Below are 20,000 nucleotides of genomic sequence, written 5' to 3' on the forward strand. Positions count from 1 at the left end.
AGAGAGAGAGAGAGAGAGAGAGAGAGAGAGAGAGAGAGAGAGAGAGAGAGAGAGAGAAAGAGAAATATTCAGCATCAGTATGTGTTTACGAAGCACATTGAGATAGAAATACTCTGCCTTCCCTTCCCTTACCTACCTCACCTTGAGTGTGTGTATGTGTGTGTGCATTTGTAAGTGCAGGTGTAATAGCCTATCCTCAGTGGGTGAATTTATTATTTGCATTGCGTTTGATATGGGATGCAGCCCAACACACTGGAGACCAAACGCATGCTATTTAGTCCCTGACATCATTTCCATCCTCCTTGATGTGATGTTTACAACTTTATAACCCTGTGTGTGCGTGTGTGCGTGCGTGCGTGTGCGTGCGCGCGCGTGTGTGTGTTTGCGTGCGTGTCTGTGTGTGTGTGTGTGTGTGTGTGTGTGTGTGTGTGTGCTGTCACTTCTACTTCAGGTCTGTTGTATATTCATTAGATGAAACAGCAATGCATCAATATTCACACATACACACACACACAAGAAAACCGCTAAAAAATAATTTTCACATTTACACATACCTGCGTACACACATACGCCTGCTTTCTCTCTCTCTCTCTCTCTCTCTCTCTCTCTCTCTCTCTCTCTCTCTCTCTCTCTCTCTCTCTCTCTCTCTCTCTCTCTCTCTCACACACACACACACACACACACACACACACACACACACACACACACACTTGTCTACATACACCCACCTCCAGTATGCATCCACAGACATACACACACACAGGTAGCTGAAGTGGTCTGTCACATATGTATTAGATGGAAGAGAGATTGAGTGGCATCATGGCTCGGAGGCCTGGCAGTCTTTTCACAGTCCAATGCGCTGCCTGATAAATGTGAATACATCTCAGGTTACACTGACACACACACTCACACACATCTCGGCATGCGTACGCACACACACACACACACACACACACACACACACACACACACACACACACACACACACACACACACACACACACACACACACACACACACACACACACACACACACACACACACACACACACACACACACACACCAGGATGCACCGACACACTTGCACACAAACACCCACACACGCGTGCGTGCGCGCACACACACACACACAGACACCATTGCCATCTTGAGGCCACCATTGCCATTTAGATGGACAAAGTGGTACACAGTGGGCTTAGTTTTGTTTGTTAGTGTGTTTGTGTGTGGGGGCAGGAAGGTGGGGTAGGAGGGGTAGGTCACAGTTTATGCTCTTGGGTCAGACGTGCAAAATGGCATTGTCATTCAGTGTAACGGATACCTTCTGCTGACTGTAACGGTAAAAAAACATGATTTCTGAATTGTTTCAAGTGAATGGATGACAGCTTTCATGAATTCACTGGAAAAAAATAAAATAAAAAGAGTCATGCCTTATATAGTTACTGTCAGCAGAAGGTATCCGTTACACTAAATGACAATTTCATTTTGCACGTCTTTGACCCTCTTCCACTGTAACTCCACTGTGCTCAGACTTACTGTATTCAGTTGCTCTCTACCATGACACTGAGAAGACCTGTGTGTGTGTGTTTTGTGTGTGTGTGCGTGCGTGCGTGCGCGTGTGAGTGTGTGTGTGCATGTGTTGTTCATAAACGCACAGGTGTTGCTTTTTACGTATTTGTTTGTGGGAGTATGTTGATTTTTGTAACGCTGTGTGTTTTAGTGTGCATGCATTACAGGTCGCATTGCTTGCATGTGTCTGACTGTGTGAAAAGAGTGACCAAAAGCGACTTGGTGTATTTTTAGCCAATGCAAATGTGCTAACGACCGCTCCCTTTGAATCATCATTATCACCGCAAAGCCTCGTTAGAGCTCGTTACGACCCGGTCACGCTCAGGCCAGGTGTCCTAATGAACCTATAGGCACACATGCACGCTCGCACGCAGGCACACACACGCACACATGATGCACGCACACGTGCACACTCACAGACTCAATGACCAAATACAGTATCTGTTTGATAGACACACATGCACACACACAGACACACAAGCACACACACACACACACACACACACACACACACACACACACACACACACACACACACACACACACACACACACACACACACACACACACACACACACACACACACACACACACACAAACACACACACACACACACACACAGAGAGAGACACACACACACACTCACACACACACACAGACCCCCTCTCATCTCACGGTCACACGCGGGGCCAGGTGGCTTAACATCGCTGGCATTTCTGGAATGTTCCGTGGTTGCCGTGGTGGCCAGTTAGTGACAGGTGTGGAATGTGGGAATGCGGTATCGGGTCTAGCCGTCTGCAGAAGGGGTTGGTGGGCCAGATGACGGTGGCACAGGGGAGAGAGAGAGAGCGAAAGCGAGAGAGAGAGAGAAAGAGAAAGAGGCTGGGAGAACTAGACTCATGCTAGCGCACGTGCACGCGTTTGTGTGTGTGTGCGTGTGCGTGTGCGTGTGCGTGTGCGTGTGCGTGTGCGTGTGCGTGTGTGTGTGTGTGTGTGTGTGTGAGAGTATCTGAAGTATCTCATGGAATGAGAAGATGATGGGCAAGTGGAGATGAATGCAGATGCTTTTTTCACTCTCTCAGCATGCACAGCATACTTTTATTCCCGCCTTTCTCTCTTAGGCTCTCGTTCTCAATCCCTAGTTCCACCTCTCCTTCTCTTTTCCTCTGCTTCCCTTTAATTGCATACTTTCTTTTACAATTTTTTCTCTCCTTTTTTCTCTCTCTATTGCTCTCTCTCTCTCTCCCGTTGTACTTTTCTTTCTCTTTCTAGTAACTTCCCTCCTCTCCCTCTGTATCTCTGTCTCTCTCTCCCTTTCTCTCTCTCTCCCTCTCTCTCTCTCTCTCTCTCTCTCTCTCTCTCTCTCTCTCTCTCTCTCTCTCTCTCTCTCTCTCTCTCTCCATCTATCTTTTTGGCTGTCCTCGTCTTTCACTGTGCTTCCACTTGGTTGTCTATCTATCTTTCTGACCCTCTGTTTCTTTTTCTTTCCCACCCATATTTATACTTATTTAAACTTTAAACTTTGTACTTTAAACTGTTTTCCTTTTTTCTTATTTATTTTTCCGGCAGATATGTCTTTGTTTCTCTCCATCCTGCCCCCAAGTCACACACCCACACACAGTCTGCCTCTCACACTCCCCTCTGTGTGTGTGTGTGTGTGTGTGTGTGTGTGTGTGTGTGTGTGTGTGTGTGTGTGTGTGTGTGTGTGTGTGTGTGTGTGTGTGTGTGTGTGCGTGTGCCGTGTGTGTGTGCGTGTCTGTGTGCAAGAGACAGAGAGTGCGTGCGTGCGTGCGTGCATGTGTGCATGCGTGCGTGCGTGCGTGCATGCGTGTGTGGGGGGTGGGGGGGTTACTTCCTGACTCTGCTGATAAAGTTCTGTACTGTAGTGCTGATGATGTGTGGTCATTGTGTGTGTGTGTGTGTGTGTGTGTGTGTGTGTGTGTGTGTGTGTGTGTGTGTGTGTGTGTGTGTGTGTGTGTGTGTGTGTGTGTGTGTGTGTGTGTGTGTGTGTATGTATTTGTGTGTGTATTTGTGTGTGTATTTGTGTGTGTGTGTGTGTATCTGCTTTTACAGCCACTGATGCAAACAGTGAAGCCCCTGAGGACTCACAAAGCACAAACACCCAACTCAGCCTCTTTCTAATAGTCCTCTTACTTTCTTCCTTCCCTCTCCCTCTCTTTTTTTCTCCTTCCTGTTATGCTTATCCTCTCTATTATCTGCCCCCCCACCCCACACGCTGTCTCCGTTTCTTCCTCTCTGTCAATCATCATCATATCGCTCTGTTCGTCCTCTTCTTTTTGATTTTTTCTATCTCCCCTTTTCTTCTTTCTTTCATGTTTCCCTCCTTTTTTCGATTATGTCTTTTCTCTCTGAGTTTGGCCTTTCTCTCTACTCTCTCCCCCTTTTTTAACCCCACTCCCCTACCTCTATCTCGTGGTTTTACTCTTGGTTCCCTCAGTCAGACACAGTCAAGAGCAAAGAGCTGTTTTCTCTCCGAGTTTGGTCTTGCTCTCTTCTCTCTCCCCTTTATCACTCGCTTCCACCTCTCTTTCGCTCTCTCTCAATATTCTCCTTACCTCTACCTCTTGGTTTTATCCCTGGTTTCCACACTCAGGTGCGGCGAAGAGCAGATAGCTGTCAGTGAGTCGTCATGGCTGCCTTTAGAATCCAGCTCTGGGCTTTGACAGCATCTGAATAATGAATCGGGTGTGGACACTTGAAGTTTGATTTCCGATACCCGTCTTCCATCACTTCCTTCACAAAGGCAGGTAGGCAGGCAGGCAGGCAGGCAGGCAGGCACACACACACACAGGGCCGGATTAATGCACAGGCTAGATATGGCTGCAGCCTAGGGACCCCCACCTGCCAGGGGGCCCCTGACTAGCCAAAAGTGAAAAATTGCAGAATTGTTACAAGATGCAATATTTAAAGATTCATCTGTCATGTTGAGTTCAGTTGGTAGACATTTTGTCCTTAATTCCTAGCTCGTAATTATGACACTGTCTATGTAAATTTGGCCCAAAATTTGGCCTCAAGGGGGCCCCACAGCCACCTGTAGCCTAGGGGCCCCAGGCCATTAATCCGGCCCGGCACACACATACACACAATCATGCACGCACACACACACACACACACACACACACACACACACACACACACACACACACACACACACACACACACACACCTTGGTGTTTGGCTTGCCACAGAGACTAGGGCTGGGTAAAATAATCGATTCAATCGATAATCGATCGATATCATTTAAAATTCACATAATCGATTCACAGGGCACAAAATCGTTTTTTTTTGCTCTTTTTTTTGTTCTTTTTGTTTAATTTAGGTCTATGGAAAATACCCCGTAGGTATTAGTCAATTAGGCCTACTTATTACAATTTAGCAATCTGTTAACATGGTCACGCCACAGCACTTTGACATTTTTATATAAAAATAGGCAACAGCATCTTTTGGGGGAAATCCTTGCACCAAAAAGGGAACGGATTGAATCGATTCGGAGTGAATCGAATTGAATCGAATCGAATCGTGATTAATCGATTCAAAACCCTCAGAATCGAAATTGAATCGATACAGGAACATAGCTGCAATACCCAGCCCTAATAAAGACTATACTGTATGAATGCTCTCCATCCGATCGCTCAAATGCGGCCCACCTGTGGCCGACCTGTGGCCCACCATCATCTTTTAAAGTCTTTTGGAGAACGTGCTTTCAGAAGATGCTGAGAGCTATAGACACATGAGAAACTTGTGTGCGCGTGTGTGTGTGTGTGTGTATTCGCGCGCGTGTGTGTGTGTGTGTGTGTGTGTGTGTGTGTGTGTGTGTGTGTGTGTGTGTGTGTGTGTGTGCATCCGTGCGTGCGTGCGTGCGTGCGTGCGTGCTGCGCGCGTGGACCACAGACTTTTTCGTGAGTGAGTCTGCCTTTACAGTTCTCCCAGCTGTAAACGGCAGCCTGCTGCTGAGGAGGTAGTGGATGATTGTGTGTGTGTGTGTGTGTATGTGTGTGTGTGTGTGTGTGTGTGTGTGTGTGTGTGTGTGTGTGTGTGTGTGTGTGTGTGTGTCTGTGTGTGTGTGTGTGTGTGTGTGTGTGTGTGTGTGTGTGTGTGTGTGTGTGTGTGTGTGTGTGTGTGTGTGTGTGTGTGTGCACGCAGCAGCACAGTGTTGCTAAAAGAATCCAATGGACATGAAGAAATGGCGATAGAAATAGTATAAAGTGGTTACGAGAAGGAAGTCATTATCATTCAGACACAGACACTCCGTGGAGGAGGTTGTTTCTGTGCAGAATGCGGGAAAGACGCAACACTTGGCAGTTTACCGTTTATGTTACACTGTTGTGGTTCATGGTGAAATGCACTTCTGAATTCATGGCAGATACACATGGCATATGTGGGAACTTTGAAACAAAAATAAAATAAAATAAAATGTAATTAAACTTTTCAAAAGAATATAATCAACTTAAGGCCACAAAGGGAGTTATTGGGTCAAGTTCATGTGCAGCAGTGTCAAAGCCACAGAGATAGACAAAACAAAAGAAAAAAGTAGAACCACTAACACACTCACCAACTCTACTCCAGTTGTTGTTTTTCTTATGAAGTCACGGTGCTGTCAAACATCATGGATGTGAAGAAAATGTAGTATGTTGTGAAGTCAAAGGGCAAATTAAGCAAACTCTTGGCCAACTTTAGTCATTATTAAAACATCTTGGTGTTTTGATGTCTTGATGCTGTCAATTGAGCGCAAAGTTTGTGCTTCAGAATAAAAGCATTGCTGTTTTTAAGCCTCAAGGCTATCAAAACAAAACTCTTACAAGCTTAACTTGTTATGACAGTGGTGTACTGTAGTGAATTTCTAATGTATCCAAAAGGGGTCGACTCAAATTTAATGTTTTGAGGATCAAAGTCTTGCTGTTGTAAAGTATAAAGACTATCAAATAAACTGTAACCAGCTTTTTTCTCATTACGCAAAAAAACGCCTCTCTGATGTTAAATCTCAGCGATATCAAAAAGACTGACATAACTTACGAGGTTGGGAAAAGCCTTGTTGTTGATGTTTAGTCTCACGGCTGTTAAAAACAGCCTGAACAACTCCACTCTTAATGAAAAAAACCTTAGTGTTGCTTGTGAAGTCTCAGCAGTATCAAACAGACTTGGAGCAACTTTACTAGGTTGGAAAATGTCTGGCGAGGAGGGCTGTTAATGGCGGAGTGCAGCCATTAGCTGTTTTTTTGTTTTGTTTGTTTTTTCCATTGCGTCAGTGTGAATATCGGTGGTGCTAATGTCTGTGGTTAGGCTGAAGTGGTACACCCAACTGTCTTTGAGCTAGAAACGCAAACAAATACCGTAAAACACTGCCGATGCTGATCTGTCTGGTATTTGGATGGGGAACCGCTGATGAAATGGCATTTTCATTATAGAGAAGGATAAAAAGAAACATTAAGTAGCTCTTTCTTGTCTAGAAATACTGTTTGCAAAATTGATATTTTCAGTGGTTTAACTTGTCACAGGGTGAAAGGCATAAGGCATTACGAATTCGATTTCACTTGTAATGAGCTAGTGAGACTCACACACATGCACACACACTACAACCAGATACACACACATGCATGTACATACACACACACACACACACACACACACACACACACACACACACACACACACACACACACACACACACACACACACACACACACACACACACACACACACACACACACACACATGCACGCACACACATGCACGCACACACACACACACACGCCCACCTCAGCAGGAAAGCAGTAGGCCTAGATGAATCCCTGTTGGTCACAGTTTACGTAACACGGGAATCCCCATCCTGGTCTGTCTCAGTCTCAGGGTCCGGCTGCTAGACATACTTAATTTGGGAATCCCCTCTCTGCGTCCTGATCTCAGTCCAGACTGAAGACTTAGGTGCTGTTTCCACGTAGCTGGATATTTTTATATGTGGATATTTTTTTCTCCTGGTTGCATTGGTTTTGCATTTGTTTTGGCCTTCCGTTTCCACGTAGCAGATATTTAAAATCCAGGTGATAAAAGCAGGAGAAAAAATATCCTATTTAGGGGGTTGAAATGAATTTGTTACAATGGATGATTTATTTTTATCCACATGTTGCGTTTACATCTAAACAGGAGAAAAAATACCCTGCTAAAAAGATATCCTGCTACGTGGAAACAGCACCTTAGTATGGGACGCCCCCATTCTCTCCCTGGGTTTGGGATGTATACTGTAGGAGTGCCTTTTCTGTCTTTAGGATCAAAATCTGGGTTTTATGAAGCAATCCCTGCTCTGTGTCTCGGTCTAAGTGCAGGATTGAAGATGCGAATCTCAATTATGGCTTAAGAGTTAAAGCAACAGTAAGTATTTTTTTTCTTTCGGTCACCCTTCTGGTCTGCAGCAGAATCATCTGTCATTCCAAGAGAAGAGTGGTCCATGAGTCCTGCTAACTTGCACACAGCTCTCCACTAGTCCATAGTCCGCAAATGTCAACGATGACAAATGTTACTTGGGGACTTTATATTTTTGCCAAACGCTTTCTATAAAGCTCAGATTTTTGAATGCGAGCAACAACAACAATGAAAAAAAAATAGCTTGGCATTTTGAACGTCGCCTAAGGGAGTGCTACAATTTTGCAGCCAGAAGGCAAGCCTAGACACTCACAGGGAAGCTGATAAGGGGGGACAAATGGGTCAGCTGTCCAGGGCCCAGGAAGATTGTGGGCCCTAATTGGGTCCTCCTTACATTGAATGTATTGGGTTGGGGGGGGAGGGGGCTTTCAGAGGACTTTGTCTTGGGCCCAGCTAAAGCTGTCAGCGGCCTGGTGTGGACTCTTAAGAGCTGAGAGGGAAAGCCCCAGGATCACGAAGTGTTTACATAAATTACCACCCCCCCCCCTCCCGAGCCCCGTCAGCCAAGTGTTTACACAAACAACCCCCCCGAATCCCCCAACTCGATCAGCCAGTGTTTACATAAATACCCCCCAGAGAGGAGGAGAGGGAAAGAAAAATGGAAGGAAAGAAAGAAGAGAGGAAAGGAAAACAACAGAAATAAAGTGTGGGCAGCTGCCTCTGTTATCCTTTATCTCCATTATCAGTGCACAGATCAGATGCTGAGGCGGTTTACACTGCTTCAAGCCAGACTGTGTCACAACCGACTATGAAGTGTGTGTGTGTTTGTGTGTGTGTGTGTGTGTGTGTGTGTGTGTGTGTGTTTGTGTGTTTGTGTGTGTATGTGTGCATCGGAGGTCCTGCAATGTATAAATTCAAGCAACCGTGTGTTTGTGTGTGCGTGCGTGCGTGCGTGCGCACTTGCGTACGTGTGTGTGCGTGTATGCGCGTGTGTTTATTTGTGCACATGTGTGTATGCGTTGACACTGTGACATCCTTTGGGGGGGAACGCCTTCAGGCCTTGCTGAATTGTGAAGAGAAATGAAAGGTAGTTTGATGTCTGCAGCCAGTTGTTCTGTTGTGTGCTTTACTGTGATAGGCTAGCCCCAGCTTCAAAGACCCTGCAGGACCACTTGGCTAATTAGCTTTTGGTTTTGGTGTGCGCCTGCAAGGACGCTGACAGCTTTGGCTGGACCCAGGACAAAGGCATCTGAAAGGGCCCCCCAACCCAATACATACAATGTAATGAGGACCCAATTATGGGCCCGCCATCTCAATTATGGGCCCAGGACAACTGACCCCTTTGTCCCCCCTTGTCGGCTTCCCTGTGCGCCTGTACCACCTCTGTCAGCCAGGGCCGTTGACAGCCTTTAATGGGCCCGGGACAGAATCACCTGTAAGGGCCTCCCTCTCAACACCCACAATGTAATGAGGACTGAAGTCTGTCTGGGCCCCTTCTCTTCTGGGCCCAAGACAATGTACTCGTTTGCCCCCCTCCCCTGTCGGCAGGCCTGTCTGTTATTTTAAGGTCTATCTAGGGGCTCACACTTTACAGCCTTTTTCCTCCATTTATTTTCACCTCAGTACTTAGTGCTGACTTCTAAATTAACCTGCACTGACTGATAAAATGGCATTGGAAAATGAAGCCTTTTTGATAGAGCATTAAAAGTAAAATATAAGGCCCTACCGTGGCTCTAACGGTAGGGCACTTGGGTTAGGCTGGTAAACCAGCGCCACCCGCTGGACGCCGAAGGTCTTCAGCTAGCGAGTGGGTCTGGCCTCGGATCTGAGAACGTTTGAACGCTGTGCCCTGAGTCAGGCAAAACCAATCACAACGCAGCGATTTGTTTTAAATCAAAGCGGGCGGGGTTTTGAGGGAGTGACGACGAACCTCGCAACACCATTGGGAAAGCACATCAAAGGCAAAGATCACCGATTGGTCAGAGTGCCGGCTCGGTTTGAAAAAACAACAGGTTGTTCTCATCAACAGTCTTCGGAGGTATCGTTCATCGGGGCCAGACTAAATTACTCCGTCTCACATTTAGGCTGGATTATCAGGCTACACTGGGGTGCTTCACGGGCGACCCGGATTCGATTCCGGACCCAGTCCTTTGCCGAGCCTTCACCATCTCTCTCACCCCACTCATTTCCTGTCTTTCTCTCAACTGTCCTGTCAAATGAAGCCATAAAAAGCAAAAAATAAGTAAACATTTTTTTTTTTAAAAACACACACACAGTAGATTATGTGCTCCATATAGTGATTCATTGTGTGCAGCACAAGAGAGTGGGAACATTGCTGATTGGAGGTGATGAATGTTCTACAGTGCAGTAGATCTCTTTTGTTTGTGCCAATGGCATAGACTGTGATAGTACTGTTTGGTGACTTGACTGAGTGAAGTGTGGTTTGGTGCTGTGTGGAGTGGTTTGTGTGTCGTGAGTGGTGTGTGTGTGTGTGTGTGCGTGCGTGCGTGCGTGTGTGTGTCTGTGTGTGTGTGTGTGTGTGTGTGTGTGTGTGTGTGTGTGTGTGTGTGTGTGTGTGTGTGTGTGTGTGTGTGTGTGTGTGTGTGTGTGTAGTGTAATGTAGTGTAGTGTTGTGTAGTGTACTTCATTACTGTATTGTGCAGTGGAGTGATGATATGTGGTCAGTGTCTCTTTGTGTGTGTGTGTGTGTGTGTGTGTGTGTGTGTGTGTGTGTGTGTGTGTGTGTGTGTGTGTGTGTGTGTGTGTGTGTGTGTGTGTGTGTGTGTGTGTGTGTGTGTGTGTGTGTGTGTGCATGCGTGCACACCCAACCACTGACACAATGATGCTGATTGTGGTGTAGTGTGGTCAGATGTTGTCATATCCTGAACTTTGGCTAACATCCATGTGAAAAGCGGATCTGTATATATGTGTGTGTGTGTGCGCGTGCGTGCGTACGTGTGTTTGTATGTGTGTGCGTGTGTGTGTGTGCGTGCGTGTGTGCGTGCGTGTGTGTGTGTGTGTGTGTGTGTGTGTGTGTGTGTTTGTATGTGTGTGCGTGTGTGTGTGTGTGCGTGCGTGTGTGCGTGCGTGTGTGTGTGTTTGCATCCGGCCTGGTATGAAAATGAGTCATCATCGATGGGAAACATCTCTTTTAATCAGAGCCATTCAGCGAGCCCTGCGCATTCATGTCTCCTTCAATCTCCTCTCATTCTTTCTCTCTCTTCCTCTCCTTTGTCTTTTTCCCTCTGTATCTATCTATCCCCTATCCCCTCCCCCTCATTCTCCTTGAGTACTCTCTCTCTCTCTCTCTCTCTCTCTCTCTCTCTCTCTCTCTCTCTCTCTCTCTCTCTCTCTCTCTCTCTCTCCCGACACGTTAGGATTTTGTACAGTGCTCATGTCAGCTTTATTAGCCCCTCGTGTCTTGTTCACTCACCCGGAATATGTGTGTACGTCTGTGTGCATATTTGTCTCTGTGTCTGTGCAAACGTGTGTGTGTGTGTGTGTGTGTCTGTGTCTGTGTGTGTGTGTCTGTGTGTGTGTGTGTGTGTGTGTGTGTGTCTGTGTCTGTCTGTGTCTGTGTCTGTGTGTCTGTGTGTGTATGTGAGAGAGAGAGAGAGAGAGAGAGAGGGAGAGAGATAGAGAGAGTGTGTGTGTGTGTGTGTGTGTGTGTATGGTGTGTGTGTGTGTGTGTGTGTGTGTGTGTGTGTGTGTGTGTGTGTGTGTGTGTGTGTGTGTGTGTGTGTGTATGCGTGTGTGTGTGTGTGTGTGTGTGTGCGTGTGGTATGCGTGTGTGTGTGTGTGTGTGTGTGTGTGTGTGTGTGTGTGTGTGTGTGTGTGTGTGTGTGACTGGAGGTTGTGGAGAAGTAGGGGATTACCAGGCTATTCCGCCCCTGTCCGTCCCCCTGGGTGTGCTCTCCTCTCGGCTGCCTTCATTCCACACACCCCTGAGCAGGAAGAAGGGATGGGATAGGTTAGGAGGAAGGAGAGAAAGAGAAGGGGAGAGGGGGGGAGGAGGAGGAGAAGAGGGAGGAAGAAGAAGAGGGGAAGAACACGGGGGTTGTGGACTCAGGAGAAAGAGAGTGGGAGTGGGGGAGGAGGAGGAGAAGAGAAGGAAGAATGTGATCGGGTGAGGAAGGGAGTAGAGTAGGAGGAGGAGGAGGAGAAAAAAGGGGATAGGGCGAGGAAAGATAGAGAGGAGGTTGAGGAGAGGAAGAACGGTTCATGTCTCAGGATGGCATAAGAGGAGGAGTAGGAGAAGGGGAGGGGAAGAGGAGGAATAGATGGGAGGGGGCATGAGGAAGTGGAGGAGGAAGAGAGGAGGAAGGGGAGCACATCAGATGGATGGTCATTTAACACACACCCTCTGTCCTCTGGGGCACATATGTGGAGAGAGAGAGAGAGAGAGAGAGAGAGAGAGAGAGAGAGAGAGAGAGAGAGAGAGAGAGAGAGAGAGAGAGAGAGAGAGAGAATGAGAGACATAGAGATAGAGAGAGAGAATGAGAGACATAGAGAGAGAGAGACAGACAGAGAGAGCTTTTATACACGGGCGTGTGGGTGTGTAGCCTATGTGTGTGTGGGTGTGCACAGGTATCCACAGGAAGATGTATGGTGTGGGGTTTGGCGGGTTGTTGACTGTGTGTGTGTGTGTGTGTGTGTGTGTGTGTGTGTGTGTGTGTGTGTGTGTGTGTGTGTGTGTGTGTGTGTGTGTGTGTGTGTGTGTGTGTGTGTGTGTGTGTGTGAGCGCGCGCGCATGCGTGTCTGTACGCGTGCGCGTGTGTATGCGTTTGTACATGTGTGCGAGTCTTCCGCAGGGACAAATGTGGGAGAAGAGAAATAGCGCTCCTGTGACCTTGCAATGATTTCTCTTTTTCTTTCCTTTTTTTCTGTTCCTTTTTTCTTTTATTTCTTTCCCTCTGCCACTGATCTGCTTTTATCACACCCTCCCGTTCTCTTCTCTTCTCTTCTCTTCTCTTCTCTTCTCTTCTCTTCTCTTTTCTTCTCTTCTCTTCTCTTCTCTTCTCTTCTCTTTTCTTCTTCTCTTATCTGTCATCATATTTTCTCTTCTCTTCTCTTCTCTTCTCTTCTCTCCTCTCTTCTCTTCTCTTCTCCTCTCTTCTCTTCTCTTCTCTTCTCTTCTCTTCTCTTCTCTTCTCTTCTCTTCTCTTCTCTTCTCCTCTCTTCTCTTCTCTTCTCTTCTCTTCTCTTCTCTTCTCTTCTCTTCTCTTCTCTTCTCTTCTTTCCTCTTCTCTTCTCTTCTCTTCTCTTCTCTTCTCTTCTCTTCTCTTCTCTTCTCTTCTTATTCTCTTCACTTCTCGCAGCCTTTCAGAATTCCCCTCTTTCTCCTCCACGTCGGTCTCACTCCGTTGCACTCTTTCATCCCTCTGTTTTTTTTCACTCGTTCTCTATCTGGCCCTCATCAATGTTATAATGTGAGGCTGGCTAATGTATGTGCGGGTGGGTGGATGGGTCGGTATGTGTGTGTCTATGTGTGGGTGGGTGCAAAGGAGAAAAACATAAGAAACAGAGCAGAGAGAGAGAGAGAGAGAGAGAGAGAGAGAGAGAGAGAGAGAGAGAGAGAGAGAGAGAGAGAGAGAGAGAGAGTGAGTTCAGTCACACATGTTTCTATTGACACTGACACTGTCAAATTCTCAATGCTGGATCGCTTTCTGGACTTTCTGTGTTTCCGTGTGTGTGTGTGTGTGTGTGTGTGTGTGTGTGTGTGTGTGTGTGTGTGTGTGTGTGTGTGTGTGTGTGTGTGTGTGTGTGTGTGTGTGTGTGTGTGTGTGTGTGTGTGTGTGTGTGTGTGTGTGTGTGTGTGTGTGTGTGTGTGATGTTGCTCTTGTGAAACTCTTCTGTGGCTATAGCCCAATAAGTGGGTGGTGTTGCGGTTTTGGAAAAGAAGACAGAAATTCAAATCACCCTTTTTGTTTTCTCATTTCTATTCTTATCTGTCTTTCATTTTCCCTACATTCTCTCTCTCTCTCTCTCTCTCTCTCTGTATCATTCTTTCTTACCTTGTCTTTTCTCTTCAGCTCTCTCGTCGTGTTTGTTCTCCTTTCTCATCTCTCTCTTTACCCCCCACCCCTCTCTCTCTCTCCACCACTCTTTACCCCTCTCTCTCTCTGTATACTTTTGTTCTAATTCTTTCCATAGCTCACTCCTACTTCCTCAGTCATTACATATCTCTGCTAGCCTATCTACAGTATGTTCATGTGAAAGCCTACATCCACACGTCTTCTATCCTCTATTCATAATGGCTACTGGCTGACTTTCAGCTTATCTGCTTCCAATCTCTCTCTCTCTCTCTCTCTCTCTCTCTCTCTCTCTCTCTCTCTCTCTCTCTCTCTCTCTCTCTCTCTCTCTCTCTCTCTCTGTCTCTGTCTCTCTCTCTCTCTCTTTACGTCTCTCTCTCTCTCTCTCTCTCTCTCTCTCTCTCTCTCTCTCTCTCTCAGCTCTCAGTCATTGTGTGGGAAAAGAATATTGTTCTCAATAGTATGTAGTCTCAACATTAGTGTGTCTCATGGTATAGTATTCGCCCGACGCTCTGTCTCCATCATGTAGGCAAATTCTCTCTCTCTCTCTCTCTCTCTCTCTCTCTCTCTCTCTCTCTCTCTCTCTCTCTCTCTCTCACACACACACACTCTATCTCTCACTCTCTTTCTATCCCTCCCCTTCTGTTATGTACAATCTATCACGTAGGCCTCTATGCAACCTATTCCATTCTTTCTCTCTCTCTCCTCCCCTTCTCTCTCTCTCTCTCTCTCTCTCTCTCTCTCTCTCTCTCTCTCTCTCCCTCCCTCTCTCTCTCTGTTTCTCTCTCTCTCTCACGCTCTCTCTCTCTCTCTCACACACACGCTTCTCTGTCACGTAGGCTTCTACACGTCCTGTCCTCCATTCCCCTGCACGGTTCGCAATCTAATTAAGCGGCCAATCATTCCAGACATTGATTACATTTAGGACAGGTTAACGCAGGTAAAATTGACATTATGTAAATTTCAGCAGGGGCAACAGCTTTTCCGCTGAATGGGAAAGTAAAAAAGTGTTCATTTTCACGCTGCGATGCAGTGTAAACATATTAGAGGAGGAGATGGGTTTTTTCAGAGCACTGATTGAAACCGAAGGCGTTTGTTTTTTTTTCTGGAAATACGGATGTCCTGAGGGTTGAAATTGAATCCTTCCCAATAAATCATTTTAGCGGAAATACTGTAGATTGAAAAGTTGGACTGAATTTCTCTGGTATCTACTCTTCGACTCCCTGTTATTTTTTTGGCCTCAGTGAATATTATCTTCCACTTGGTTGAGATTGATAATATACTGTCGATGTAATTCCACATGACGCAGGATCATAGGGGTTGGAGCAGCCTTATCTCAGACAATTCCTACATTTCTTCGGAGTGCTGGCCTAACACTATCTCTATTGGGAAATAAGACAAGGAAGTCACTGTATGCATATAAAAACATGACTGTATATTTCCACATAAAGTTCTGGCATCCTCAGTGATTCCTGGGTGTGTGAGTGTGTGCAGGAGCTTTCGTGTGTGTGTGTGTGTGTGTTTGTCGGTGTCGGTGTCGATGTGTATTTGTTTATAAGTTGTGCACCTCCTCCTCCTCCTCCTCCTCCTCCTCCTCCTCCTCTTCTAGGCTAATGATGGACTGTCAGGGCCTGGTGGCATTGTGTGGTGTGTTAGTGTATAAGTTGTGTACATGATATAACCCTCCACCTCCTCTGTTCTTCCTCCTCCACCTCCTCCTTCTCCTCTTCCTCCTCCTCTTTTAGGCCCTGCTAATGATGGACTACCAAGGCCTGATGGTGTGGTGTGTTTGTGTATACATTGTGCATCTAACTCAGCTCCTCCTCCTTCTCCTCCTCTGCTCCTCTTCCTCCTCCTCTTCCTCCTCATCTTCCTCCTCCTCTGCTCCTCTTCCTCCACCTCCTCTTCCTCCTCCTCCACCTCCTCTGTTCCTCCTCCTCCTTTTCCTCCTCCTCTTCCTCCTCTGTTCCTCTTCCTCCTCCTCCTCCCTCTGCTCCTCCTCCTCCTCTCCGCCTCCTCTGCTCCTCCTCTAGGCCCTGCTAAAGATGGACTGCCAAGGCCTGGTGGTGTGGTGTGGTGTGGTGTGGTGTGGTGTGGTGTGGTGTGGTGTGGTGTGGTGTGGTGTGTTTGTGTACTGTATAAGTTGTGTATCTAACCCTCCACCTCCTCTGCCCTTCCTCCTCCTCCATCTCCTCTGCTCCTCCTCCTCCTCCTCCTCCTCCTCTGCTCCTCCTCTAGGCCCTGCTAAAGGTAGACTGCCAGGGTCTGGTGGTGCGGTGTGGTGTGTTTGTGTATACATTATATAACCCTTCTCCTCCTCCTCTGCTCCACCTCTAGGCCCTGCTTAAGATGGACTGCCAGGGTCTGGTGGCGCGCCTCATCATGGACTTCGTGCTCCTCACCACGGCAGTGGAGGTGGCTCCACGCTGGCGGGAGCTGGCTGAGAAGCTGGCCCGCGTCTCCCGGCAACAGATGGACGCCTATGAGTCGCCGCACCGGGACAAGAACGGACAGCTGGACAGCGAGGTAGTGATCATATCATTAAAACACAGACAACGAGGTAGTGATCATATCATTATAAACACAGACAATTAATGGACCATGGATCTTCATTACGAGTTAAGTCAGTCCACTGTCTGAGATGCTATCATTATACAAGCTGGCAGAATCATCATCACAATCTTATTGTCATCATCATGACAATCTTATTGATATTGATATTGATTTATTGATGTTGAGATATGACCAACACTCTTCAGAACAAGTTTCCCTCATCAACATAATAGCAAGCATAATAATTGTTGATAATCCATTTGACCTCAGTACCCCTTAGGATTTGAACTATGACCCCACTCCAGAATTAGTCAGTCTAGGTATACCACGTATGTACGGTAGTACATGCAATACAAATACAGTACATTCACATAAGAAATCGCAAGGAGTCATTTTTCAGAAAGTCCAGGAACAGGAGCCGGTCCAGGAAATGCATGTTCTTGCAATTCAATTCCAAATGTTTTATGTGAAGGGAGTAATTTTATTATCCTTGACCAAATCACATTAGTTTATATTATCTGGAACATAATGCTTTTGTCAGCAATGTGGGCATCCGGTCCTTCTTGCTGTCTTTGCATTGCTATCTGAATACATATTCCATGAGCCATAAAGGCATTCATTATTGATTGAAATTAATGGTAATGTAGAGAACAATGCGTATAGAGCTAAAAACACACACATTTGCCTCAGGCAGTCAAACCAAAAAAGGGATGTTAAACCATTTGACGTTGAATGCACGGCTGAAACATCACACTTTCTCTGCATTTCAATTAGCGTTTTATTTTTATGATCTATTCTTATTATATATTATCTGAAAGTTGGAGTTTCAAATCCCTTATCATCCACTGTAGTGCCCTCGACAACATTGCCATGACAGTACAGAGATCCTTATGTAACAGATTAAGACATAGCCTATGCGCTAAGGTGTTAAGGTGCCCACTAAGTGTAACCTAATGCAATTTAATAATGTACCGTAATGTACCGTCTTTCTGCTCCTCTCCCCTCTTCAATAGTCGATGTGGAAGCCGGCGTACGACTTCCTGCTGACGTGGGCGGCCCAGATCGGGGACAGCTACCGCGACGTGATCCAGGAGCTGCACCTGGGCCTGGACCGCATGAAGAGCCCCGTCACCAAGCGCTGGAAGCACCTGACCGGCACACTCATCCTCGTCAACTGCCTGGACATGCTGCGCAGCTCGGCCTTCTGCCCCGCCCCTCAGGACGACTTTGCCATCTGAGACCCCGCCTCCCCTTCTCGCCTAGACCCCTCCACCAATTACATGAACAGATTGGTCTCTCCAGAATCCTGTCCTGTCCCGCCCCTCAGGACGACTTTGCCATCTGAGACACACACCCCCCCACGCCCCATGCCCCCACCCTTCTCGCCTAGACCCCTACCAGAGTTATATGAAATAGAAGCAGATAGCCCCACCTCTCTCATCATGAAGGGCCTTTCATTTCTCCCCTGCCAATCAACATTCAACAATTTCCCGCCCCTCAGAATGACTTTGCCCTCTAAAACCACGTCCACCCAGACAGATACCTTCATCAATCACAACATCAGTCTCATCTTTCCCGGGACCTCCGGATGCTTTTGGCTCTGAAGCCACACACCCTGCCCCAAAAATCCTTCACTACAAATAAAAAGTCTCACATCCCTGTCCCTGCTGTCAATCAAAGCACCTCCTGAGCAGATGGACAATATCCACCAAGCCTTGAATTTATTTTTTTCTTTAAGTTTGTTTTGGTCGTTTTCGACTTTATTTGATAGGACAGTGTGAGAAGTGGACAGGAAGCAAAGAGAGAGAGAGAGAGAGAGACGGGGAGGGGTAGGCAAATGACCCGGGCCAGGAATCGAACCCAGGTCAGCTGCATGGCAGGCAAGTGCCCTACCGGTTGGCCACGGCAGGGCCAAGCCTTGAATTCTTACTGTGCACATATCCTCTGAGGACTGTCTGTAACATGTTGATCTTCTAAGTCCCACCCACTTTGCCACAGACATTCCTCTGAGTGGCTACTTGTTGACCTTTGCTCCTTGCAGCTCCGCCCTCTTAGGTAGATGAAGCCAAGACACTGATGAAGAGGTTACACTACAGTTTTTTGTTTTTATGTTTTTGGAGAATAATAGAAAAAAAACCCACAAGGGCCATTTTTATCTGGCGATGTCCTTTGCTATTTGTATTTTTTTATGGAAGCGTAATATGGCACAGCAATGAATTTTAGAACCACTGTGACAATTTTCGATGTCAGGTTTTTTAAAAAGGAAATATAAATATATATATATATACACGTGGAAACGAAAGCCCGTGGCAGTGTGTTCTTATATGTTCGAAATCGCTCCGTGTGTCCTTCCACAAGCTGGGTCACTTTTCTGTTGCCAAAATGATGAAACCTTAGCCTTTAAGCTGTTTCAATTCAGCTTTTAGCTGTGATTTAAGATTGCTGTATGTTCAGACTAAACACAGTAAAAGTGTCAAGAGCCCTGGAAATACGTAATTAGTTTTCTGTCATAACACTTGATAGGCAGTGTCTGGAGAAAGCTAAACTTGACAGCTAACTTTCTGGTAATGAGCTATGACACGATTCATTGACAACCATTCCAAATTCTAAAATCACTCAAACTCCTACTGGCAGTGATCAAATTTATGTGGTCAAGCTGGTGTTTTAGGCCTGTTCAACAACTGCAACACTTAACGTGTTCGGTCTGAACATACAGTACATAGTATGAAAAGGACACTCTGCTGATGCTAATTTCGAATGATCCCAGAGCTCTTATTTTGTTTAGCTAAGTCTGTTTTTATTACAAAACTCATACTTGAGTTCCTTCTGTCTTAATTTGAAACTTGTGAGCACGTGGCAGCCATAGCATTTTAATTAAAATCTTGTAGAAAAGATTCATTTTTTACTGCAGTTTTCTTGCCTAATTGCAATCCTCTTGGCCAACACTAGCGTTAGCATCTGGAGCTGCTCCTTCATCTTGGCAGCACAGTGTGGTGATTACTGACGCTCTCATCATTAACAGATGTGTTGGGTGTTTGTGTTTATTCTGAATTCAGCCGATATAAATCAATGGAAGCCCCATTATCCATGAACCTCCAGAATATGGAGTGGTTCGGCTAAAAAATAAACTATAGAATACAAAAGACAAAGAAAAGTCCTTGGATTTGGTTGGACGTTGAGAGAGCCTGTGCCAGGTATTTCAATCAGCTGTCATGAACTACACAAGGGTTCTTTTAGGAAATACACAAAGTTAATAAGACTACACACAGTGTTAAAGAGATACATTTTAAAGGCTGTTGTTGTCCATGTTCAAGGACAACCTCCAGAGTCATCCATTGCAGTATTATCTTTACCTTAAAGTTTCTTAACCACTGGGACTTGTGGAAAATGTGTATTCTGTAATGTTGTATTTATGAGGGTTGTTGCAGATAACAGCATACTATATTTTTTCATACCACTGTTGTACCATG

The 20,000-nt window shown here is 46.2% G+C and overlaps 1 protein-coding gene across 1 annotated transcript in view; it reads left to right on the forward strand.

Moving 5' to 3' along the window:
• LOC134459375 (SH3 domain-binding protein 4-A-like) overlaps positions 1-20,000 on the forward strand; it is an 81,396-nt gene that overhangs the window by 60,012 nt on the left and 1,384 nt on the right. The window contains exons 4-5 of the mRNA XM_063211716.1: positions 16,315-16,503; positions 17,544-20,000. The exon at positions 17,544-20,000 is cut by the window's right edge and continues 1,384 nt beyond it. Coding sequence (XP_063067786.1) covers positions 16,315-16,503; positions 17,544-17,768 — 414 coding nt within the window. The 3' untranslated portion in view covers positions 17,769-20,000. The remainder of the gene's footprint in view (positions 1-16,314; positions 16,504-17,543) is intronic.

Source organism: Engraulis encrasicolus, chromosome 12 (genome assembly GCF_034702125.1).
Source record: "Engraulis encrasicolus isolate BLACKSEA-1 chromosome 12, IST_EnEncr_1.0, whole genome shotgun sequence".
Taxonomy (NCBI): Eukaryota; Metazoa; Chordata; class Actinopteri; order Clupeiformes; family Engraulidae; genus Engraulis; species Engraulis encrasicolus.